This window comes from Urocitellus parryii, chromosome 5 (assembly GCF_045843805.1).
Source record: "Urocitellus parryii isolate mUroPar1 chromosome 5, mUroPar1.hap1, whole genome shotgun sequence".
Lineage (NCBI taxonomy): Eukaryota > Metazoa > Chordata > Mammalia > Rodentia > Sciuridae > Urocitellus > Urocitellus parryii.
In genome coordinates, this window is record NC_135535.1 from 136,166,542 (window position 1) to 136,190,734 (window position 24,193).

General features: G+C 35.9%; 1 protein-coding gene across 1 annotated transcript; it reads right to left on the minus strand.

The window, feature by feature from the left end:
• Positions 1-1,532: 1,532 nt before the first annotated feature.
• On the minus strand, positions 1,533-22,374 carry Lipn (lipase family member N). Its single transcript, XM_026408961.2, has 11 exons — positions 22,233-22,374; positions 17,453-17,563; positions 16,055-16,170; positions 15,132-15,249; positions 12,524-12,722; positions 10,819-10,928; positions 8,121-8,257; positions 6,060-6,206; positions 4,588-4,659; positions 3,973-4,044; positions 1,533-1,766 (listed from the first exon to the last, which is right to left on the minus strand). Exons 1-11 carry the CDS (start codon positions 22,372-22,374, stop codon positions 1,533-1,535), a joined length of 1,458 nt encoding a protein of 485 aa, XP_026264746.2.
• Positions 22,375-24,193: the final 1,819 nt, after the last annotated feature.

Genomic DNA, 24,193 nt, shown 5'->3' on the forward strand with positions numbered 1-24,193 from the left:
TAGATTTTAAAAGTTGTAAAAAATTATGACCAAGATAGTTATCAACATAAAGATTTTAAAAATACAGACTTTCACTTAAAATTGATTCTCAAGTGGTGTTAATTTTCACCACATTTTAAAAACTCTAAAACTAAAAACTAAGAATGATGAATAATAGATTATTCATTGAAGAATAAATTATGTTGTACCCAATAATAGAAAGCCCTTGGTCCTGCAAGTAAACATTAATTAGTGTGCTAATTTACATTTTCTTGTTTTAAGTAAAAATAAATTACCAAGAGTATGAATGTGTATCACTTTTTTTAATGATTCCCTAAGGAACATGAATAGTTCTGAGTTACATCTTCACTACTGGTAAAGACTCTTGAGTTCACATCATTCAGGATTACAGGAACTAACAGTAAAACTTCATGCTACACACTGAGCTTTCTATGAAATTCTGGAACCAGTGTCCAGCCTTTTATAGAGACTGTTATGGAGCTGTCTGTGAGTTTCCTTTGCTCATTCTAAATCAGGCTTTCTGGGAGCTGCTTTCAATGTTATAAATTATGCAATATAAATTCAATTTTTTAAAATTTATTTTTTTAGTTATAGGTAGACACAATATCTTTATTTTATTTTTATGTGGTGCTAAGGATCGAACCCAGTGCCTCACACATGGTAGGCGAATGCTCTACCTCTGAGCCACAACCCAGCCCCCCTATGAATGCCATTTACAAATAAATTAGTATAAATTCCATTTTGATCCTGAAGACATAGTAGCTGATCAGCCTAGTTTCTCCTTAGAGCAAATCATTTCTAAGATTTGTCTTCCGCCAGGGATCTCTAACACACTATTATAAGACTAATGTATTAGTTTGATTTTGTTTCAGAGGCAATGGCCTATAGTGAATAAGTTTAGTAATTAACCATTCAGCTTATCTCAGTCTTTTCCCTTCTAGCTTGTTATAGTATAACAAGCTCCTGGAAAACTTAAATTTTATTAGTTTTTCATTCTGCCATTTCCAACAGGCTTATTGATATGGGCCAATTTATTTTGTGACTTGGGTATAGATGACTACTATAATGACTGTTGGCTCAATTGTGGCTTCAGGAAAACCATAAGGTCACAGCCACAGATATATTCCTAAATGGCTTTCCTGATGAAGACTTTCTCTCCAGCCAATGTTTCTCTGCTTCCATTTAATCGATTGAAAAAGGGTATAGCGAGGTGGTGAGTTATTGTTTGCATGAAGTGTAGGGCAAAGAAAATCCTCTTCACCTAGCCTCTCAATTGTACATTTAATAGAGACGTGCTTAGTAGATCATCTTGGATTAAAAGAGAGTAGGATCCTGAGATTTCAGATGCAAACATCTCTTAAAGAAAAGAGTGGCGCAGTTCAAGTAATCCCTAGTTGGGATGCCCAGAGAAGGGAACACCTTGGCAATAGCAGCAAGGGTGGTGGGGGCGATCTCACTGTTCATTAATATTTCTCCTAAGGCTTCTTAGGGGCTTGGAAGAAATTTTGAACTGAAAAGTAGATGCATTAGATTTAGAGATATTCTTTCATCAAAGCTATGATCTTATTGTATACCCGTTGCGGGGCATCGAGGCCCCAGATGAAATCAAAGTGGTTCCACTCTGGCAATAGTTTGAAGTAACGAAGATTCCTAATTTGGGGGAGTATCCTGTCAATGTCCTTTGGCGTTATAAGCGTGTCATGTCCACCAGCCCAAATAGCAGTGGGCACTTTCATGGCAGTCAAGTCATACAGTGGGGGACGACTCTGTGAAAGAGAAAGAAAAGGCATTCATGAGAGGAGGCGTCTCATAGCAGCAGCTGAACTCCAATAAATGGGAAGGCTGTTAAAGGAGTGTCTGCCATCATCATAGCTCTGTGAGGCAATGAGGGAGGTAAGAAGATACTCTACTGTCCCCACCTTCAAGGAGCGCAGAGGAGCAAGAAAGATACGGCAGCTAAACAAACATCTGAATGTAAAGTAGTGTCTGCTGCATGCCATAAAACACCCCTGAAAGGCAATGGAAGTGAAAAGAAAGAAGAAATTGTTTCTAACTGGGGGCTTCAAAAAAGAGGAGTCAACCGGTCATCGTAGTATATAACTGTAATGCCAGTGATTTGGGAGGCTGACAAAGGAGGATCACAAATTTGAGGCTAGTCTAGGTAACTTAGTGATAACCTGCCTCAAAATGAAAACAAAACAAAACAAAACACTGGTGAATGAGATGGATGGCAATTAAAAGCTGAAAGTGACTTAATAGAGTACTTATAATAGAAAGATAAAGAATGAAACTGCATTTTCCAAGGTTAAGGAGTGAGCCAAAGAGGGAAAGAAGCCCTCTTGAATATTGAAAAATGTTAATAGAAACAGTGAAGGACTGATGACAGCTAGATAGAATTGACAGGTTAAGAGAAGGTTTGTTTGCTCTTTTTCATAAAGGACAGGAGTTCATGTAAGATAATAAGAGCAACCAGGAGGAACGGGAGGTAAGAACTGGATCCCAAGGTATATTTTTCCATATAACTTTATACACCAAAACTTTAGGAAGAGGAGGTAAGAAGATATAGGGAAAAGGACACAGAAGCAGATTATCTTCCTAATAGAGAAAAGAGGGGAAAAATTAGGAAGACAGAGATATTTGGGTGCAGGTAAAGTTCATTTAAGCAACACATAGGTATTAAGGGCTCTGGACGTGCCAGATTCTCTTCCAGGTGAGAAAACATTGGGGAATGAGATGGAGGGAAAGTCCTACACTCGTGGCACTAGGTTGATCCTCTAACACTCAATAACACGTAATGTGGGAACAGAGATCAAACTGGGGACTTGAGGGAAAGCAAGCTGAAGCTAGTACAGACTAGTTTCTCTAGGGGAATGTAATAAAGTTGACTTCAATGATATAGTTTACCTCTTGTAATTGTCTTAAGAGGTTAGTAGAATCTTATTCCTCTAACAATTTATTTCATTGCTCAGAAAGTGACTGGGCTAATTGTTTTGATCCTGAGAAACAACTTAATTGATATGTGTTTGCACTAGCAAAAAGTCTTTAAAGATAGTCTGGGAAGACATTGGAAAATTTAATTTAATGTGCTTAGTTCATATTTAGAAGCCCAATCCCTGACTGAGAATAGAAAGATTGTAAAGGGAGAGATTTCAAATGAAGTGCTAAATGAGTCTACAAATTTTGATATGTAAAGTTATATGGAAAAAGATGCCTCATGATCCAATTCTTAAATGTTAAATAAAGCTTTTTAACTTTCATGTGGAATCTTAGTTTTTCCCCTAATGATATTAAAAAAAATGTGTATGTATTCTGTCAAAGTTTTTCTGAAACAATTTCCATTATTATGCTCCCATTAAAATTACACACACACACAAATATATATATATATATATATATATATATATATATATATATATCTCAGAAACTTATTATTCCAAGATAACTTTATTGCATATTTGGAAAACCCAATACTTTAAAATGTTCTTATACAAAAAGATAGTAAAATATGAGATCAATATTCAGAAATTGAATAAAAAAGAGGAACTAAAGCAAAATGAAATTCATACTTTCTGCTATGTATGAATAAATGTATTTCCCCCTACAAAATATATTTTGAAAAAAAAAAGCTATCAGTAACATTGGTTATCTTGCTATAATTTAAAATGAAGAAGCAAGATTAAAAGTTGTACAAACCAACATGATCCTGAAAAAAACAGAATAAATATGTCAGATCATTAATACATCCAGTTACTTCTGGGTGGTAGGATGCAAATGATTTTACTTTCTTTATATGTATCCCTTTTATCTCCTAAAAATTCTAAAATGAATACAGATTAAAATTAGATATTTATTTCATAAAACTCTCATCAGCATAAATGTCACCAATTAGCAGGTAGAATTCTTCTTACTCGTAAATAATTTCATATTAAAACTTCTCAAAATCCCCTCCTGGGGTCATTCTCAGTAGCTTACCTGATTATAATGAAGTATATTTTCAGCTTCACTTCCCCAGTCATAAGCTCTGAATTCTTCAGATCGGTAAAGCTGAAATAAATGTGTTTTAGAAAAAGAATATTTAGGATAAGAATCATGAGTTCCAATAGCAAATTTGAGAAAAACACTGGGAAGAAAACAAGGCCCCTGGATCACCAGAAGAATGTATATCTTACTATTATCATGAAAAATTGTGTCTTTTCTATTGAAAGGGAAACAATGGTCTTCTTTTGTTTACAGGAAAAACTAATGAAAAACCAAGTCTCTGTAGAAGGAAGTCAAATCCCAGATTTTTCTCTCTCTGGAAAGGTTGCAGCTCTTCTGAGGCCCTCTCAATTTAACTCTTAACTTAAACTCAGGGACTACTTTATTTGTTTTGATTTAAGATGGGATTCATTTATGTCATCTAGTTGGTCTGCACTATAAACCTCCCCACCTTCTTTGTAAATCTAGGGAAATCAAAACAGGAAGGAGGCAACAAGGACAAATTGAAAGCAAGTTGCTAAGTTCTTAGGTGAGTCTGAGAGTGAACTCTGTCCATTTATCTATAATGAGAGTAAGGTTTGGTGTGGTTTCCCACGACAAGGACTCTACCTGTTTTAAATGCAGTATGTTCTGTATTGATGATCCAGTGGGAGCATGGGATAGGTACACATCCATTCGACTCTAAGAGAAATCAAACCCATGTTACAGCAACAATCACCCAATGAAATGAACTATGCATTTCAAAAGCAGGAATTAATGATCAATACTGGTGTTTTGAAAATGATGAGGGAGAATCATCTAAATAAACCCATATTGATGTCAGGAACTTGAATGTGAGTGAACCATAGGTTGACTAGTAGGATGGGCTGCTGGACAGCAAACCTTCGCCAGCTCTGAATATGCAGGGTAATTCACTTATTTTGAAGTAGAATCAGGTGTGATGGACATTAAGGAGCTCAGAAACCAGGGAAGGTGTTATGTGCAAGAGCACGTTGGTATGTGCATGTGCACACATGTGCACTGTCACAGATCAAGAGGCATAAAACCTGGATTTCAGACCCATGTTGTTCATTATCAGCTCTATGACCTTGGTCAAGTTATGGAGTATCTCTGAGTTTCTGTTTTCACTTCTCCTAAATGAATATATTAAAAATATTACAAACTGGCTAGGCTCTTATGGGAGTAAAAGTAAAACTAAAAGTCAATTCTTTCCAAAGAGTACTTCAATCTCTGTAAACATCCTAAGGATGAAAATTATAGAGATCAAAGAGTAATTGTAATTATATGTCTTAGAATATAATGCACTCATTCAAGGGAAATTTAAAAATCTGTACTTCTGGAAAAAAACAGGCTTTGAACAATGGTTCCTCATGAGTTTCAACTTAACATAATTTAGCTTCTACAAGCATAGGGATGGACTGGCTTGTGGAAAATAGATATCTTGGGACTGAGTTCACTATAACACACTCATTGGCTGATAATTAGAATACAGCAGAGAAAACTATTCAACCACACTAATCTGTGAATGGAAATTGCTCACCTCTTCCTCCTTTTTGAATTCTCAATAACAGGAAACAAAGATTTGATTTAAAATGGACTACTGCTTCTTCATAGAAAGGGGATTCTATCTCCCATACTATCTGAGATTTTTCCAACTTAAGTGGTGAGTTTTATTTGAAACCACAGTCACTCATACAGGAAGGCACATATGAAATGAGAACAATGCTTTCATCCTTTTCTAGGATTTCATTTTATAACTCAACATATTCAAATGCAATAAATACATGTTAACTGTAGTACATTGTGGCTGATTGTGAACAGGTGAAAATCTATTACTCATCATAGAACATCCACGCTCCTAACTTTGACCAGGGATGGAAGGATGCAGCTGCCTTTCCCTTCCATAGTCCTTACATGTAAGGTCCATGGAGTATCTAATCAGCTATGCATAGCAAATATCTGCCTTTAAAGGTGCCTTTAAAGGACCATATAAACTATAGTGTAATACATGGATAAGAATGAGTCACAGGAAAGCTGGGATTTCTTCAAGCATTAAATGGCTCCAAAATTATTATACATACCACATTCATATTTTTCTTGTTGTTTCCAGCCCATAAGGACATAAATTCACTACATATCACCCAGAGTATTTTATTGTTGCAGATTTTGGTAGAAGGTGTCTTCTTGGTCTTATCTTCTAAAAAGAAACCTTTAGTACCAAACATAGCCTGTAAAAATAAAAATCAATTATCTTTTCAAGATCCACATTCAGGGGGCTGGGGATGTGGCTCAAGCGGTAGCGCGCCTGTCTAGCATGCACGCGGCCCGGGTTGGATCCTCAGCACCACATACCAACAAAGATGTTGTGTCTGCCGAAAACTAAGAAATAAAATGTTAAAATTCTCTCTCTCTCTCTCTCTCTCTCTCTCTCTCTCTCTCTCTCTCTCTCTCCTCACTCTCTCTTTAAAAAAAAAAAAAAAAAAGATCCACATTCAGACTTCTTGAAAATACCTTCATTGTAGAAATGCATCATAGTGGAGGATCATTTGCTGTTTTAGTCCAGGAAACCAAGTTGCTCAGGAAAAATGACTTGGGAATTCACTTCCAAATGAGGAAGATTATTAAATGTTATTTACAGGGAGTCAGCAGTAAGGAATCTTCACCTCAATTTTAGTTCTTCATGGTGAAGCTTCCTATTTTCTGTCTAATCAGAAATTGCCATCATTCCTCATTTATTGATAAGAGAAATGGGACTTTTTTTTTTTTCTTAAGGTGAAACATTATACTGACTAGAAAGGAAAAGCAGGTTTTTCATATTACTCATGTACACGTTGGCTTTCTTGTGCTGTCCTGGATTAGTCAGCTGTCACCATGTAAAGTACAGAATGTAGTACCAAAGAGAAGATGCCACTGAACATCGAAGTTTTGTGATGACGTCACAAAGACAGCATAGCTAAAAACTTCAAAGTCTTGGAAAAATAAGCTTCTGGAGGTAGTCAAAGGCAGCGGGGAGCCAGACAATAGGACTTAAAATGGCAGGAATTTTGACAGTACAGAATGTGAACTAAGATAACCCAGGGACATTATTAGGTTGACTTCTGATCTATAAAATAGCAACACATGTATAAAACTGGTTTATTTATAAATATATCTGCCTCTGAATTTGACAGATTAGTTTACTTAACCCTGCCCAAATGGAGGTAACATTCATGATTAACTGATGTCAACACATTTTGAAAAAAACTACCAACCCTACAAAGGGGATGTCACCTCACTGTGCTCACAGTAAACAATAGAATAAAACTGTATCAAATGAATCATTAGGCCTAATAGAAGTTCCTCCTTATGTTAGCTCATTAATATTTTTTCCCATTCCTACTACTCTACTCCAAATCTGGGTCTCATCTTTTTATAAGTGAATTATTATGATATTCTAAATAGTCTCCCTTGACTTCATTTTAGCCCAAATCCATTTTTTACCATTGCCCCAAATTGAAAGGGCAACCTTTTAAAAATATATGCTCTTTGTGTACATGACCTTCATGGAAAAACAAAAACAAGCAAAATACAGAACAACGATTTAGTGAATAAAATTTCAAATCTATAATTGTCAATTACAGAACCTTTTCATCCCTCAAATAATACCAATAAATACTTGAATAAATACATGAGCTGTAAGACACCGAGGCTTTGGAATGTTACTTTAATAAATTAGAGCAAGCTCCCATATGGAAAAAAATCATGTTAGGCTTATCTAACATCTAAACGAGGACATCCATGATCATACATAATTTGAAGAGTGTCTTCTAATTGGACATTGTGAATTCATTGACCTGCCCAAATAAATAGAACAAGAAAACTTGTGAGAAGACTCTCTATGAATATAGCACTCAGCTCAGACTGAGATTTTGGCATGTACTCAGCTCTGTGACTGGGTACAGTATATATTGTGTGGGACCTGTAGATACCATGGCACACACAGGTGCACACACAATACACACATTCACAAGCACATGTTCATGGAGTCTTAGATTTTATTTACTTAGAGTTCTTACTTTACTTCATAATAGATTTAAAGCTAATAAAGATCTATGATCCCAAATGAGATCCTCAGGTAAATTTTGGCAAAAGGAGAAGCCTACCTTGATTATGGAATTTGGAAGTAGAAAAAAACTGGTAAAAATGCTTGTGGGGTATCTGAATGAGACCACAGGACTCAGGGCAAAATTCATTTTGATTCTTTGTGCCAGTTCGGGAATGGTGGAAAAGGCTACAAATCCTGGGAGAATAGAGACAAGATAATCTTGTAAAAATTAAAAATACATAGGCAATATTTCTACCAGCAAAGGTGGGGATCTATTTATTCATTTCCTTTGTCCTTCTATTGCAACAATTTTGTGGATGAAGTGGGATTTTTTTCTGCAAAGATAATCTGCCTTCAGTTCTTTCTACTCCCAAGTCCCCCTTTCTTTTATTCCATTGATGGACAATTTAATTTGGTTGTGGATATGGAGTACCTGGTAGGTGAAGGGGGAGGGGGAGGCTGCTGAAGCATCTACTAATAGCTGGGTGAACTGTACTCAGTCTCACCTCCCAAGCATGGGGTGAATTATGGGGAGAATCATTTTACCCCCAACTCTGAGATGAGCAATGAGTCACAGAGCTTATGAAAGAAAATAATCAGTCCACAAAACATGCATTAATTGGTTCATCCACAATATTATCCAGCTATTCCATAGGATTTCTTTCTCACTATAGAGTAAGATTTCTTTGCTCCAGTGTCTTGCTGGATGCTCACCAATAACTCAGACTCTTTCCAGCTTCCAACATGGAAGGGGCTTTTGTTGGGTCCACTATGGTCCCAGTAAGGACCTAGTCCTTCCATTGGTTCTGCTCTTTCAACAGTATCCCTGTGAGGATGATGGTGGAGATCATCACTAGGCTAAAAAGACTACGAAGGGTACCTGTGTACTTTGATTTCATGAGGTGATTTCCTGGGCCTCTGCTGGAAGCGGGGTGGGTGGATGGCACACAGAGATGCTTACTAAAAGGTTAAAACTATTTTGTCCAGTGGGGGAAAAACTGGACAATTGATTAAACAATTGAGTCAACAACTCTGAACAAGGGGAAATACTTCTGCCAGAGGGTTTTTGAAAACGTATACAGGTGAGTTTTCTGGTGGTTACACTAATTTGGAAGCCATACTGACATTTAGTGGGCCTGGGACTTGGATTGCTAAATGTCCTACCAACAGTGGATCCTTCCCATGTGACAAAGTTGCTCTGTCCAAAATACAAACAGTGCTCACTGAAACATTTCATGCCCTCGGTATAGTGCAGAGCACTGATGGTCATATTCTCTGTATTCTCTGCAGATTAAATGTAAGAGTATATCTAAGTCTCACTTTCCCAGATCCAACTCAAGTCATTCTCCTCTGTACATCCTCTCTCCACAGTGCCCAGACCCTCTGTTGGTGAAGGCCGACTGACTTGGTTTGAATCTATGTTCTGTCTCTATGTGCTCAGAGACCTTAGGAAACTCAGTTTCTCTGAACATCTGTTTCCTCTTGTATGAGATGGAGATAATAACAGTAGAGTTGTTCAGAAGATTAGAGGGAGAAAAAGCACTGAACATAAGGTCTTACACATAATCAGTGCTCAATAGGCACTAGAAATTATGGTAAAATTATTCACCTCTCAGTAGCATTTCTTGGGCTCTCCTAGCAGTTCTTTGATATTCTTTTGGTCTGTGTGCTTCGATCTCCCTGACTGTTTCAAGCTTGTAAACTGTCATTATAAAGTAATGCTCTGTATCTGTTTGTTATCGATGTTGATGGTGGTGTTTGTGGAAATAAGGTAACAAGATTTATTGTTTCTTCCATAGTTTCACCCAAATTGTGCATTTTGCATGAATTATTATCTTAAAATTAGAAACTTAACAAATTGAAATTTTTATTAGTAGTTTCTTTAATTTTTTTTGATGGGTACCAGGGATTGAACTCAGGGGCACTCAACCACTGAGCTACACCTCCAGCCCTATTTTGTATTTTATTTAGAGACAGGGTCTTAATGAGTTGCTTAGCACCTCACTTTTGTTGAGGCTGGCTTTGAACTCATGATCCTCCTGCCTCAGCCTCCCAAGCCACTGGGATTACAGGCATGTGCCACTACGCTTGGCCTCTTTTAAACTTTTACTTGGAACTAGATTACTGATTTCTTTCCAAAAAATCTTGACAATCATTAAGGTATACATTTTTTAAAAGAAGGTGATTTTTTAAATTATAAATATCTATACTGTTTACATTTGTTATTAGATGAATATTAGATAATATGCTGAGCATATTAGCTCAGTTAATTTATCACAATAAGCTTTTGTGTCCAATCCACAAACAAATGAGATCTTATCTTTTAAACTTGTTTAAATTAAATATGATCCTCTCCCTTTTATTTTATTTCAATCCAATCTGGGTTGTAAGGAAGACCCCATTGGTTTATATTTATCATTTCTCAGAGATATTTCATGATACTATGCTTCAGTTTTTCAGCTCAGAGGAAATCTAGAAACTTATTCTTTAGAATTTCCTCACTGGATTGAGGGCACGTGATTATTTGTGGAAAATTACAACATCATTACAGATGTGTGGCTATGACCCAAAATTGAGGAAAAGTTTGCTGGACATGCTGCCTGTCTCTGGACTGGAGGTTCACAGCCACTCAGAGCGTGAGGGTTGTTCCCAGCACAGGACATAGTATTAAGGGCACTATAAATAGCAGTTACTCTATTCCAGTTTAAAGGCATATTCCCATAAGATTCTAATAACACTGGTCCTTGTTAGCATACCTATGGTAGTGCCGAGTGAATGTCCAATGAAATACAACTTTTCCTGACCAGTTTTATTCACAATGAAATCTATTATTCCTGGGAGGTCGTATTTGGCCATTTCATCAAAACTGCAAAATAAAACAAGGGCTTATAAATACTTGAAACTGTAAGTTTAAAACTCAGACACTTTCCCACTTCTTTTTTTACACCCAGAATTCTGTGCTGTCTACTTAGTCAGTGGATATCTCATTACTTACCCAATATAAGTGTAGACCATTGTAGCTTTTGTCTTGATTTACAGGTTACTTCCTAATAACAGAAGTGCTTGTAAGACTTGGGGATGCTATCTAAAGTTCAGTCTTATTCTTCATTCTGTTCTCTTGCTTTCCTTTGTCTTCCCTTTCCCCATATAGTTTGCATGTCTCTGCTTCTGACAATCCCATGGGATTCAAGACTCCTAGGGCTATGTAATACTCACTTTTGGAAACAGGACTGTTGTCAGTTATGGTCCTATCATTCACTAGCTGAGTCACTTTTGATAAGTTCCTGAAATGCCCTGAGCCTAAACTTCCTCATTTGAGAAATGAACAGGATAGGTCCTGGTTTCCAGGGCTGCTCTAGGCGTTGCATAGTGTGAAAGAAATGACCTGACTATTGGTAGGCACTTGATCAGATGTTGCTATTATTAGTACTTCTTTCTATATATTCAATATATACAAAAGTTCTATAGTACCAGTCCAACCAGCATTAATGAAAAGGCCTGTTATATTGTCAGGTACACCATGAGCTAGAGACCTGCTTATTAAAAGCATATATGAGGAGATCTCTAAATTGATACTACCAAGTATAAGTGGAATTTTGTAATGCCTTCAAGTACATTTATCACCAAGTTCCCAGTCAAGGACTGGTGACATGAAATGCTTCCTGACTAGCACCTTCCACAGAGCTCTAGCCCTAATAATTTATTCTATCCTCCTTCTCCTCTCAGCCTGTCACTGGGTGCTTAATATTTCATTAATATTCAAGAATATAGGAACACATGGTCTATTCTAGCAGCAAACCAATAGGGAGCTTAAGTTTGAGGAAGGGCAAGCTATTGTAGGCACCAGCTTATCATCTGGTAGCAGAGAAACACTTCCATTAAAAGAAACAGACAACATATTAAAATATTCTCATTGACCATTAATACTGTTTTGAAAATTTTATATTGAAATTTTCCTGAAAATTGTATTCTGTTCAATCTCAGAACAGTGTTTTTAAAATAAATACAGTATTAATACACATCATCTTTGCAAAATTGATTGGCTGTCTAGGAAAAGATTTATAAAAATGCCATTAGAATAAATACAAGCTTCATGAGGCCAGGGATTTGATCTGAATAGATTTGAATGCTCAGGGCATAAGATAGTGCATACAGTAGGCACTTCATAAATATTGGTTGAATGAATGCATGCATGGGTCATAGGAGTATTCTGAGTTGTCCCTTGAACATATTTATAAAGTATAGTCAGATTGAATTGGAATGTCAGATGATCTTGTTTAACTGACACGATTTGCCTGTGGAAGAATCAGTCAAAATGAAAGATTCTTACAATTTAAGATGTCAGTAGAAATGATGAGGAGCTTCATGACTTCAAGCATTATAGACTATTATTAATACCATCCATACTATTATATATTTCAAGAAATTGCCTCCAACTTGTTTTTCTTAGATATAGTATACCTAAAGGCCCAGAATTTCTCTTCATTTTCTGAGAGTGTTTTGTGTCTTCTTGACCAAGTGTTCCCCCGGCTATTTCCCATCCATACGTCGTAACCTGCATCTGCTAGAAGGAATCCAAGGCTTCCATTGGCATAATTCTCAAGCCAGTAGGCAGTGTCTGAAAACAGGGCATGCTGCAAGTACACAACTGGCCGGGGACCTGTGACGGTGGTACAAAGACAGAAATCAAGAAGAATCTGTGATAAATAAAGTATGTCCAAACATGATAGCAACACACACCACACACAAATACATGCCAAGAATAGAAGACATAAACAGAATATGCTTTTCTCCCTATCATTGGTGCAGAGAATTATAATCATATAACTTCAATTTCTTGAGCACAAACTTTGTACCTGGAGCTAGGTAGAATGATTTACATGAATTAGCTTATTAAACTCTTATAATAACTTTTGAAAGTAGTTGCTATTTTAAAGATGTGGAAAACAAGGCTTAGGGAAGATAAGTGATTTTCCCAGCAGGTCTTTCAACTCACAAAAGTACAGAGAAGAGACAAACTTGATTCTGTCTCATTCCAACAGATAATTGTAACTGCTCTGTTTTTATGTGTTCATTTACAAATGGTCACCAATTTATGATGGCTTGACTTACTGTTTTCAACCTTCCCATGTGCAAAACTGATATGTATTCAATATAAATCATACTTCAAATTTTGAATTTTGATCTTTTTCTAGGCCAGAAATATATTATATAATACTCTGAAGATGCTGGTCAGTGATGGCAATGACCATCAGCTCCCAGACAGGCATGTGATCATGTGGATAAATGATCCATACTACACAGTGCACTGTGTCGTGGAGCTATGGTGTTCAGTAGGTCAGGTGTTTTAAATTCACTTTTTCTTATGCTACTTTAAATTTTTAAGTTGATTTTATCAGTACATAATCCCATGCTAAGTTGAGAAGCATCTGTAAACATAGGTTCTGCACGTGGCTTATAAAGATGCACAATATATCATGCTTAATGGATCCCTACATCTCTTCCAGGGAGGAAGAGGAGGAGAGCATAAATAAGCACTTGTAAGTTATTTCAAACTCCAGCCTCTCCTCACTGGAGAACATTGGCAAACTACAACAGTAGTGTTTATATTTAAAGAATTAATAATTAATAAGTAGAATTAGCTTATCTTTCTTTCAACTCCCAAATTCATAAGGGAAAGTTTGCAGGAAGAACCAGGGCGAACAATGCAGAACAGTAACCTTAATTCAGTGGCTGCCTGGAGTCCTGGTTCTGTGTCTTGGTTATTTGTGTGACTATGGGCTTGTTACATAATCTGTGGTGCCTCAGTTTCATCATCTGTAAAATGGTGACTACTGGGTTGCTGGAGGTTTTAACAGATTTAAATTATTTAGAATAACACAGAAAATAAATGGTTTTTAGCTACAAATGTTTCCAAAATTCTCTGTCCTTAAGCAAACTTTTTTTCTATAAGATTTTTCCTCCTTTTTTATTTCATAGTTTCCTTGCCCTCAAGCCTGTTATTGCCCATATTTAGTAAAAGACAAACCCCAAAGTAAACAAAGAGATGCAGGGTGCACTATTAAATTTGAAATCATGATAACAACAAATAATTTCTTTGGTACAAGCACAGCCTAAATTGGAAATTCAAAAAAACCTATTTGTTGCTTATTTTGCTTTCAAATCTAACTGGAAATCCCATACTTTATCTGGGAGAAATATCTATATCCCACTCCCCTTTTTCATTCTGAAACTCTTGAATTTATTTATTCAGTATTATTTATTAATTATCAATTAGTTTTAAATATTTATTATAAATTATTTTTTTCTTAGAGTGTCAAACAAAGTGATTTTAGCTGTCACTTAAAAGTGGTGATGGGAGAAACCAGGCAGAAGCAACATGGTAAGCATCTGCCAATAAGTGACTTGCCTTTGAGTCTCTGCATGTATTTTGCTTACTCTTATTTTTCCCTTCTGAAAGCCTGTGCAGTTATAGTTCATTTTTAAGAAGCACTATCCCAGGCTTCTGCATGCTTGGCTCCTCATTCTACAATTCAGGCCTCATTTTACAACATTGGGCTGTTCCTATTCATAATCCGTCCCTTAGGCCAAGGGGCATGTGAATATTGGTTATCCTTCCTGGTAAAATTTCCCAGAAGTGCTACTGTCATTTAACTTGATGTTTTACTCCGCAGAGAAAGGATCATGGATCTTAGTGGGAGCAAAGGAAGCTTGTCTGGGTACCCCACTGGAGTCAATTTCTTTCCACCCAGAAAAACCTCTTCCAACAATGAGGAAATTCAATATCCTGGGACATATGAGGAATCAGGAATGACCTAACAAAATGTAGGCTCCACCTTGGCATTTCCAACCTAAGAAACAACCCCAGTGGCTCTGAGTAAGATTGCTCATGCCTTTGGTATTTTTAGGCTTTTATCTGTTTTTGAAGAATTAGAGTCAAAAGAAGGAGTCTTTTTTAGAGACCACCCCAATAATTCAAACAAATTTTGATAAAGTACTCTCTTTATGAATATCCAGCTTTACATTTCAGGCACATGCAGTCCCTTCTCAGCAGACGCGTATCTTGTACCTGTGCTCCTAGCATGCCGTCTTCCACAGGGAATCCTGTTGATGCTGAGTATGTACCCATCTGCAGTGGTGACTTCATACTCTTCGCTGGGGTAGCCATTGTAGGTGATGATTTCACTCTGCCCAGAGAAAAGACAGCCATCCACTAAACTTCTTCTCTGAATGACATCAAAAGGAACTAGAACAAAGCACCTAGTGCATCTTATTGGGGTGGAGTATGTAAAATCTTCAGCCACAAGTAACCATAAAATTAAGTCTTAATAAAAATAGTTCAGGTGTGGTGGCATCCTCCTGTAATTCCAGCTACTTGGGAGGTTAAGGGAGGAGGATTATAAATTCAAGGCCAATTTGAACAACTTAGTGAGACCCTGACAAAAAAATGAAATAAAGTAAAATAATAAAATAAAAGGGGCTGGGGATGTGGCTCATGGGTAGAGCACACCTGGGTTAAATACTCGGTACCTAAAAAACTAAAAATAAAAAAAAAACAAAGCAAAACAAAAGAAACAAGTAGAATGTTATATAATATCTAGTTCAGGCAAATTTTGAGTGGAGTGATATTCATCATTGACACATTCTTTCTGACAAAGCTATATTTTCCAGTCACTTGTCATTAGAAACCTTTCTTGGTTTAAAAATGGTAAAACTATAGACTAGTAGAAGGCAGTCTCATACATCACCCAAATGGCTTAATATTCTTAAAGTATACATTGAGAACAAGAGTTGGTGTATATAATACAATAAAATTCTACTTTGTATTACTGGTAGAAAATATTAATTATTCAACTGAAGGAGCAGATCTACCTAGCTTGACCCTTCTAGAGTTGTTAAAAACCATCCACCTGTTTATCTTATCAGAGATTTTTTCCCACCACCCACTAATCCTGCTTTATTTGATGTTCTTTGGAATTGCTCTTGACTTACAGTGTTCATCCACACTTCAGGATTCACTTTATTTTCCAAATTCAAGAATCCACCAGCATTTAATGATCCACAAATCAAACAAACCGTTGTTAAAAACAGCCACATCACAGGAATGCCTGGCAGAAAACATTTAACATTCACAGATTTATTGCATCCATCAATCTTGACTTGTGAAATAAAAACAGTGCCCTAATGGAAACTGGAGTAAGATCCTGGGAACACTGATAATGTTTGGAAGACAACAGATAAAATGAACTAACTCCAAGTACTATTAATCTACTTTTGCACATAGAAACTGTCTTGACATAGTCCAGTTCTTAAAAGGGAATGAATTCAATTTAGCACGGAGGCTTTTTTTTTGCTCTTATTTTAATCATTTTTTAAATTTATTTTAAGTCATTGTTCATCTGTGAGGTGCCTGAATTCCTAATGATTTATAGGACAAGTTTCCACATCACAGCACAGTGAAAGTAGAGGTGTCTTTAGGGTAGACCAGAATCCCACAAAGCAACCAAGAATCTTGAATTGATGAAGCTTTTGCCAACAAACAAGCTATGATCAGCTTCTCATGCTATGACTATGTCATATGTGGACATCCAGAGGAATAATCTTGCACATGTCCATGTGTACCTCACTTTCTTGCCATGGTTCAAAAGCAATTTCAAAAGCAAGCTGACACCAGTAAGAGAGTAGCTTGCTCATCATCTGAGTGTGTTGCAGTCAACTGGCCTGAACTTGAAATCCAGCCTCACCACAAGCAAGATTTTTGACCTTGGGCAAGTTATTTTGTAACTTTGTCTTTTTGTTTGTCAGTATCATAAAGATAATAATGTAAACTATTTCAGAGTGGTATAGGGAGGGCTAAGTGACATAATATAAATAACACACCCAGTGCAGTGTAAGTCCTTAATAAATGTTTTTATTATTTTTGTTTTTCTAAGAATAAGTCAGGGACTAATACCAGAGAGCTTTTACTGTAACAAAACCATGTCTGATTTACAAAACTTAACAGTTTACTTTTGAAGCAAAATAGCTTTTAATACATTTGCTACTGAGATGTAGATGATTTTATATCTGTAAATGTTATATAATCTAAACACTGCTTTGAGACTATTAGTAGCTAATGGTAAGTGCTTACCTTATGCTAGGCATTGTCCTCGGAGCTTCATAAGTTAAAGCTAGAAAATCTCCATGAAGCTGGTACCAATACTCTCCATTTTTTCAATTAAAACAAAACAAAACAAAAGCTTTGAGAGATTTAATTCCTAGTCAAGAATACAAAATACGCCGGTGACAGGTCTAGGCTGGGTAGGAAGGCAGCCTCTCCTCAGAGCTCTTGCATCTGAGAGCCATTGCCATCTGGCCTCCCAGTTGTGATAAAATCTCCATCTTACCTACTTAGGTGAGCTTCACCTGCTCCCAAGGACTCCTGATTGATGAGGAACTTCTGAATTTTTGCTTTTGACATCAGGCTGAAGAGTAAGATATGGTTGCAGTAACTGTTAGAAACTAGAGAGATGAGAAACAGGAAGCTTGTGGAAATGAGGAAAACTTGGACTGTGCCTCACCCAAGGCGTCTCCTTGGCAAACACAGTGTCATGATACAGTTTGCATATTGGGAAATTGTGGTCTACATAATGCCTAGTAACCACTTTGGCTGAATCATTCATATTTCCACTGTCCTTGTGGGGAGTGTTCAGTAACATTTTCAAACCAGTGCATGGAATGGGGAAGTAGATCAGGATTCTAATGGACAAAATCAGAGATAATAGTATCACCCCTCAAACCCCATAGTCTAACAGTGAGGATCCAATGAAGCAATGTATGTGATAGTGTCAACCATGTAGTTCACAGGAATATGCATCACTGTCACTCAACAGAGAAGATGAAGCAATTTGGTTGGTGATGCTTGAGACCAGAGGAGTTTGGCGCTAGTAATGTGGCAGAGGAAAGTGACTCACATGTTAAATGTATTTGGTCTATTGTCAACTTTGGCAGTAACTGCTGTGTTTGCTGACCCAGAAACCATTTAACTACTGCTTTAAATGAGGTTAGGAATGGAAGCCTGAGAGAATAATGAAGACAATTTACCTCTAAACTCTACATGAAATATCACATAATGGAGGCACATGTGCTCAGTTTTCTACTTCACTTTTTATACCTATAGAGACTAAACATGAACTCAGTCTCTTTTATCACAGCATGAAGGATAGAGAAAATTAAGTGGCCACTCAGCATGACACACGAGTTTCACTTCTATTCATTTGGACTCATTGTCAAATTCTTTCAGAAACAAAGGTATGGTCAGTGTTTGTCCAAATCCTAAGATCTGTTTCAGTTAAGTGGAAATTCTGTGCTACTTCAATAAATGTGGAGCAAAAGAAAGATCTCAGCATGTTGAAACAGGGAAAAGTTACGCACCACTGGATACTCATTCAGTCTTTGATGAAAAACTCCACTATGTTTTGCTCTGATTGATTGTGTGATGACAGAGGTGTATGGACTTGCTTGGAATTGCTCATGGCTTTTGATTTTAAAATGATCTTTACTGACAAAACTTTAATGGATTCTAGAGAGTTCTGATTATTATTATTATTATTTTGTTTATTTGTTGCCATAATTTAAGGTAGAAATAGCATGAGTATAGTTCAACTTCTCAGGTCTTTACAGATTATAGACTAACTCAAACCTCAAAAAATTATTATATCATTGATTTCTCATATTCTTTCCTTAACTTTGAGAGTTAGCTTAAAATCTGAGGAATTTTTCCAATTCTTTTGCTTTTATAGAAACAAAGCTGTAACAAATAAATGACACTAAACTTTTTGGCAGTTTCATTGCTCTTCTTATATAATCTTGCTATTTTAATAAGTATTCAGCATATTATTAAATATTATGTATTATTATACTTAGTAATACATGTATGTGTTAAGCACAATAATGCGTATCCATATTATTATACATAGACAAATCTATAATAGTAACATATGTAATTATTATATAGCTTAATATTCATATTGACATTTATTTAAATAAAAATTGAAAATTCTTCCTTAGCCCTGTGAAATATAAAATGGTAGCCTCTATTCTATTCATCTATTATTATTTCCATCCCCCACCCCCAATCACAAAATTAGATGATAATAGAGCTAGAAAGGTATATGGGCAAAATGATGTTGAGGGGCAATCTTTTGGACAAACTAATATTTCTGATATCTTGATTTAAGACTTCTGTCACAGCTTGGGCACAGTATTTGTTGACCACCGTCCACTGAATTATCAAGATGGCTGAAAATACGTGGTCAAACATGCATCTCTTGACTGTGAAAATGGTTCTCATTTAATTAAAAACATGTGTGCTATAGCAATGGTTTGTCTTTTTGTTTGTTTGATTGCTTCTTTCTCCCCAAAGACTGTTTTTTATCTTAACACATCAACTTTTTGCAAAAGGGTGCATAATTTGCCCTTAAATATAATTCCAAGTCTTAAGACTTAGGCAATAAACAACAAAATAGAAAATAATAAGAATTTGAAAAAAAAAATAATAATTTGAAAGTTTAAACCTTTGAGACAAATTTTGCCCTAGAGTATGACTTTGCAGGAATGGGAGCCTGGAATTTACCTCTTGCCCCCTAGATGATTAACTCATTCTGCACCCTAAAATTCAAATAGGGCTCAACAGAACCATGAGAGAGAGATGGGGAGAGGGTGTAAAATGATTAATTAGCACATTCTGACTGTGGAAAATACTTTAAATTTACATGTTAAAATTTTATTTCCTTACCCATAAAGCAATATTCATGATATCTATAAGAAAGTGTTGCTTTGAGATTCCCTGTTAGATTGGAACATGTTTTCTTTAGTGTTGGTGACAATAAATCTTCATTTAAGGACCACTAAACTACACCCATCTTAAAAAACAGCATAGTGATGATAAAGAGACAGGAGAAATGGCAAAAAGAGAGATTGATCATAAATAAATAAAGTATTAAAGGTTTCTGAAGAGACCATAATAAGCTAGTTGAACATATATCCATCCCAATACAAAATGGTCAAAGGAAAATAACTTACATTTAAAGAAAAGTTTTTACCCAAAATGCTGGTGGCTGCCCTTGATGATGTCCATGTCCCCAGTGGCAGGATTGATTGGGGTTGTATTTATGGAAAGGTCACAGCTTTGTGAGAACAAAGAGGAAGGGCCATACCATTGAAGGGGGGAAATTATATCATCTACTCCTCCAAGCAGGCTTACCTGCCTCCCTGCTTGCCTAATGTGCACCACTTAAGTGTGGTATTTTCTACAGCTCATTTTGCATTTGAATTATTTCCGTAGGAGGTACATTCAAATGGAGATTCTTTTTTAAAAAACACACAGAACACTTAGCCAGGAATTCAAGTTGGATCTAGTTTTAGATATGGTGTCATCCAATTTTATGGGTAAATGAAATTGTGACTGGAATGTACAAAGAGGTAACACTGACTCTTTTGAAATATACACCTATGTCTATCCTGAGTTCATATCCTCTTTTTGTTCAATTACTGATAAATCACTTTCAAATCTCACCAGCATCCCTGAAAATAAGTAAGTGGTTTTTAGTGTCAGAGGATTTTGATTTCATTTCCCCCTTCCCCATCAACATCACCTTTAAAGCAATGAATGGATGGATGGATCTAGAAGTCCAGAGAATGTAGCCTAGTGACTGAAGGATTGAGTACTTCCTCTGTCAGTTTTACTTTGAGATGCTTGACTATGAATTCTCCTGGATTGCTCTGCTAAGTGTTCCAAAGGAAAGGGTTCTTAACATTACCTAGCAAATTTTAGAGGAGACATAAAATTTACGGGAAAAACTCAATTTTGCTGTATGTTTGAACTAAAGTAGGTACTTTATTATTCATAGATTGCATAGCATACTAATTCAATAAAAAATTGAAACTTGATAGCAGTTTTTTTTTCCCCCTATGCAGCCTCCAAATTACCCTCAAACCAGTAATTTGCTATGGCACAATCTAACATCTTTCATACAATCTGTATTCCCTCACTTCTGCATACGTTGCAGAATTATTCAAGTTTTCTATGAATAATCAGAAGTTTTAAAAGAGAATTTCCAATGTGAACTACATATGTAATTTAAGTTTTTAATTAATCACATTTAAAAAAAATCTAAAGAAATAGGTGAAATAAATTCTAATGATTTATTTAAACCAATATAATGTTATACATTTTAAATTATTAAAAATTTATAATTTATATAAAATAAAATTTTATGTAATTTTTATGACTTTTTATAATTTTATGAAATTATTAAATTTGTTACCATCATTTTGATGTGTAATCAATATTATTATTAATGAGATACCTTCCATTCTTTTTTCACCCTCAGTCTTTGAAATCTGGTGAGTGTGTGTGTGTGTGTGTGTGTGTGTTACATTTTTGCACATCTCAATTTGAATTAGCCACCTTTTAAGTACTTGGTAGCCACATCTTCTGACGGCATCTGTGTATTAGTATAGCTCTGAACAATAAGTCTTATGCTCATTTTTTCTTTCTCCCTCAAATATTTCTTTAACCAGATTCTAATTTTTTATATAGTACTCACCCTAAATATTTATTTCATATTGTATGTTTAACATGATTTGAATGTCTGCCTACCAAATTTCCTTCTCTCCTAGTCATTAATACATATTTTCAAGTGCTTGGCTTCTATTCTCCAACTGAGATTTGAGTCTTTTTTTTAATATTTATTTTTTAGTTTTAGTTGGACACAATATCTTTATTTTATTTATTTTTTTATGTGATGCTGAGGATAGAGATTTGAGTCTTAATCTCCCCCAAATAAAAGCATTTATACAAATTGTTAGCTATAATCCTATATCAAAACAATACCCTCTACTGTTACAAAAAGATAGCTTGTTATATTGACCCACTCAAACAAATGCTAAATTATTATGTGATTTTTAAATAATTTAACATTTCCTGATAAAGGGTGACTAATGTGATTATGTCAACATTTATGCATTTGGAAATTTTCTGGAACTAATTCTTTGAGAGTGTTGGTCGAAGGGGCAATCATGGCTCTACAGACAAAACAGCTTTCTTGAAGGTCTTGCTTTGAGACCATGGATATCAGCACAAATCTACAGATTGTCCATAAAAGAGGATGGAGTCCGTTGTATAGACCTGGGAAATATTTGTCTTTGGCTAGTTTTGTGTTTTCAGCTAGCCATGCAATAACCTGGGCTGCCTTTCTCCCTGCCAAGACCATCCCAAACTCCTCACTACTCCCTGTGCCCTCCACAGTCATTTTCCATGTTGCAGCCATTGCCATCATGTTTAATTGCCCATCTGATTGTGTTTTTTAAAAATTATTTATCTGTTTTATTTCTTTTTAAAAATTTATTCTAATTTGTTATGTATGACAGCAGAATACATTTCAACTCATATTACACATGTAGAGCACAATTTTCATATCTCTGGTTGTACACAACATAATCACACCAACTCAAAAATCTTAACACCAAAAAAAAAAACAAATAAACAAAAACAAATAACCCCATCAATAAATGGGCCAAGGAACTGAACAGACACTTCTCAGAAGATGATATACAATCAATCAACAAATATATGGAAAAATGTTCAACATCTATAGCAATTAGAGAAATGCAAATCAAAACTACTATAAGATTTCATTTCACCCCAGTCAGAATTTTACCCCAGTCAGCTAATAAGAATACAACAACAATAAGTGTTGGCAAGGATGTGGGGGAAAAGGCACACTCATACACTGCTGGTAGGACTGCAAATTGGTGCAGCCAATAGGGAAAGCAGTATGGAGAATCCTTGGAAAACTGGGAATGGAACCACCATTTGACCCAGCTATCCCACTCCTCAGTCTATGTCTAAAGGACTTAAAAACAGCATACTACAAGGACACAGCCACTTCAATATTTATAGCAGCACAATTCACAATAGCTAAACTTTGGATCCAACCTAGATGCCCTTCAGTAGATGAATGGATAAAGAAAACGTGGTATATATACATAATGGAATATTACTCAGCAGTAAAAGAGAACAAAATCATGGCATTTGCAGTAAATGGATGGAATTGGAGAATATAATGCTAAGTAAAGTTAGCCAATCCCCCAAAAACAAATGCAGAATATTTTCTCTGATTTAAGGATGCTGATTCATAATGTGGGGGTGGGGGGGGGCGGGCATGGGAGGATTAGATGAACTCCGGATAGAGCAAAGGGGAGGGAGGGGAAGGGAGGGTGGTGGGGCAGGAGAGGCAGTGGAATGAGATAGACAACATCTGATTGTGTTTTAAGCACTCTTGAGATTTAAGTCCTTCAATGTGGTTAGGAAGGCCTAAAAACAAGGCCTACTTCTTTTGAGTTCATCTTGCCCCACTTTCCCTGGCTCACTCTGTTTTCTTAATTTTCTTCATTAAGCCTGGTTTCTTGCCATCTGCACTAGTTCCCTGTAGATATTATAGGTCTCAATTGAAATATTATGTGCTCAGAGATGTCTACCCAAAGGAGCACTTCTTTTAGGAAGATTCATCACAATTATAGTTAAATATTTAAGTGTCTAAATGAATGTGAATGAATATCTGGAGAATATCCTGTCTGCCTTTTTTCATTACTCTAAGTTCCCTTTGGAAAAGAACAGTGTCTACCTGTTTGTTCCTGTTATTCTGAATGGGTCTAGCTACTTCATGATACATTTCAACATTATGGCATAAAGATTAAGAGCTTAGATATCTAAAGTCAAGATTCTAGAGTTCAGAGAATAGGTCAAGTTGCCCAATATCTTGTTTCCTAATCTGTATGGAAAAGATACAAGCAATACCATTTTGTAAGGCTGTAATGAAGACTAAATAAGATGTACAGTGCTCAGACTGTTTTTCTTATTTAAAAGATTCTGTGAACTTGAATGATTGTGGAGGTGATAGTTTTGGCAAACTATATGCTTCCCCTGTTTGTTGGTTTGTTTTCCATACGTACCAAACAACATTTTCATACTAGAATTCTCTATGTGTTGTATGTAGGGAAAGAAGGCACCAGTCTATGCAAAACAAACAAACAAATATGATAATAATTTTGGTCATATGTTTTTTATCTAAATCATAAATATATATT

Bases quoted from the DNA above. Each gene is read 5' to 3' on its own strand.
- Lipn (XM_026408961.2), bottom strand. From the start codon at position 22,374: ATGGCTGCAACATGGAAAATGACTGTGGAGGGCACAGGGAGTAGTGAG. The intron at 17,564-22,232 runs GTCTATACAACG...TCATCTCTCTAG, and splicing joins CAAAGACAAATATTTCCCAG to TTTCTAACAGTTACTGCAAC. The intron at 4,045-4,587 runs GTAGAGTCCTTG...CATTTATTTCAG, and splicing joins ACATACTGCATTTAAAACAG to CTTTACCGATCTGAAGAATT.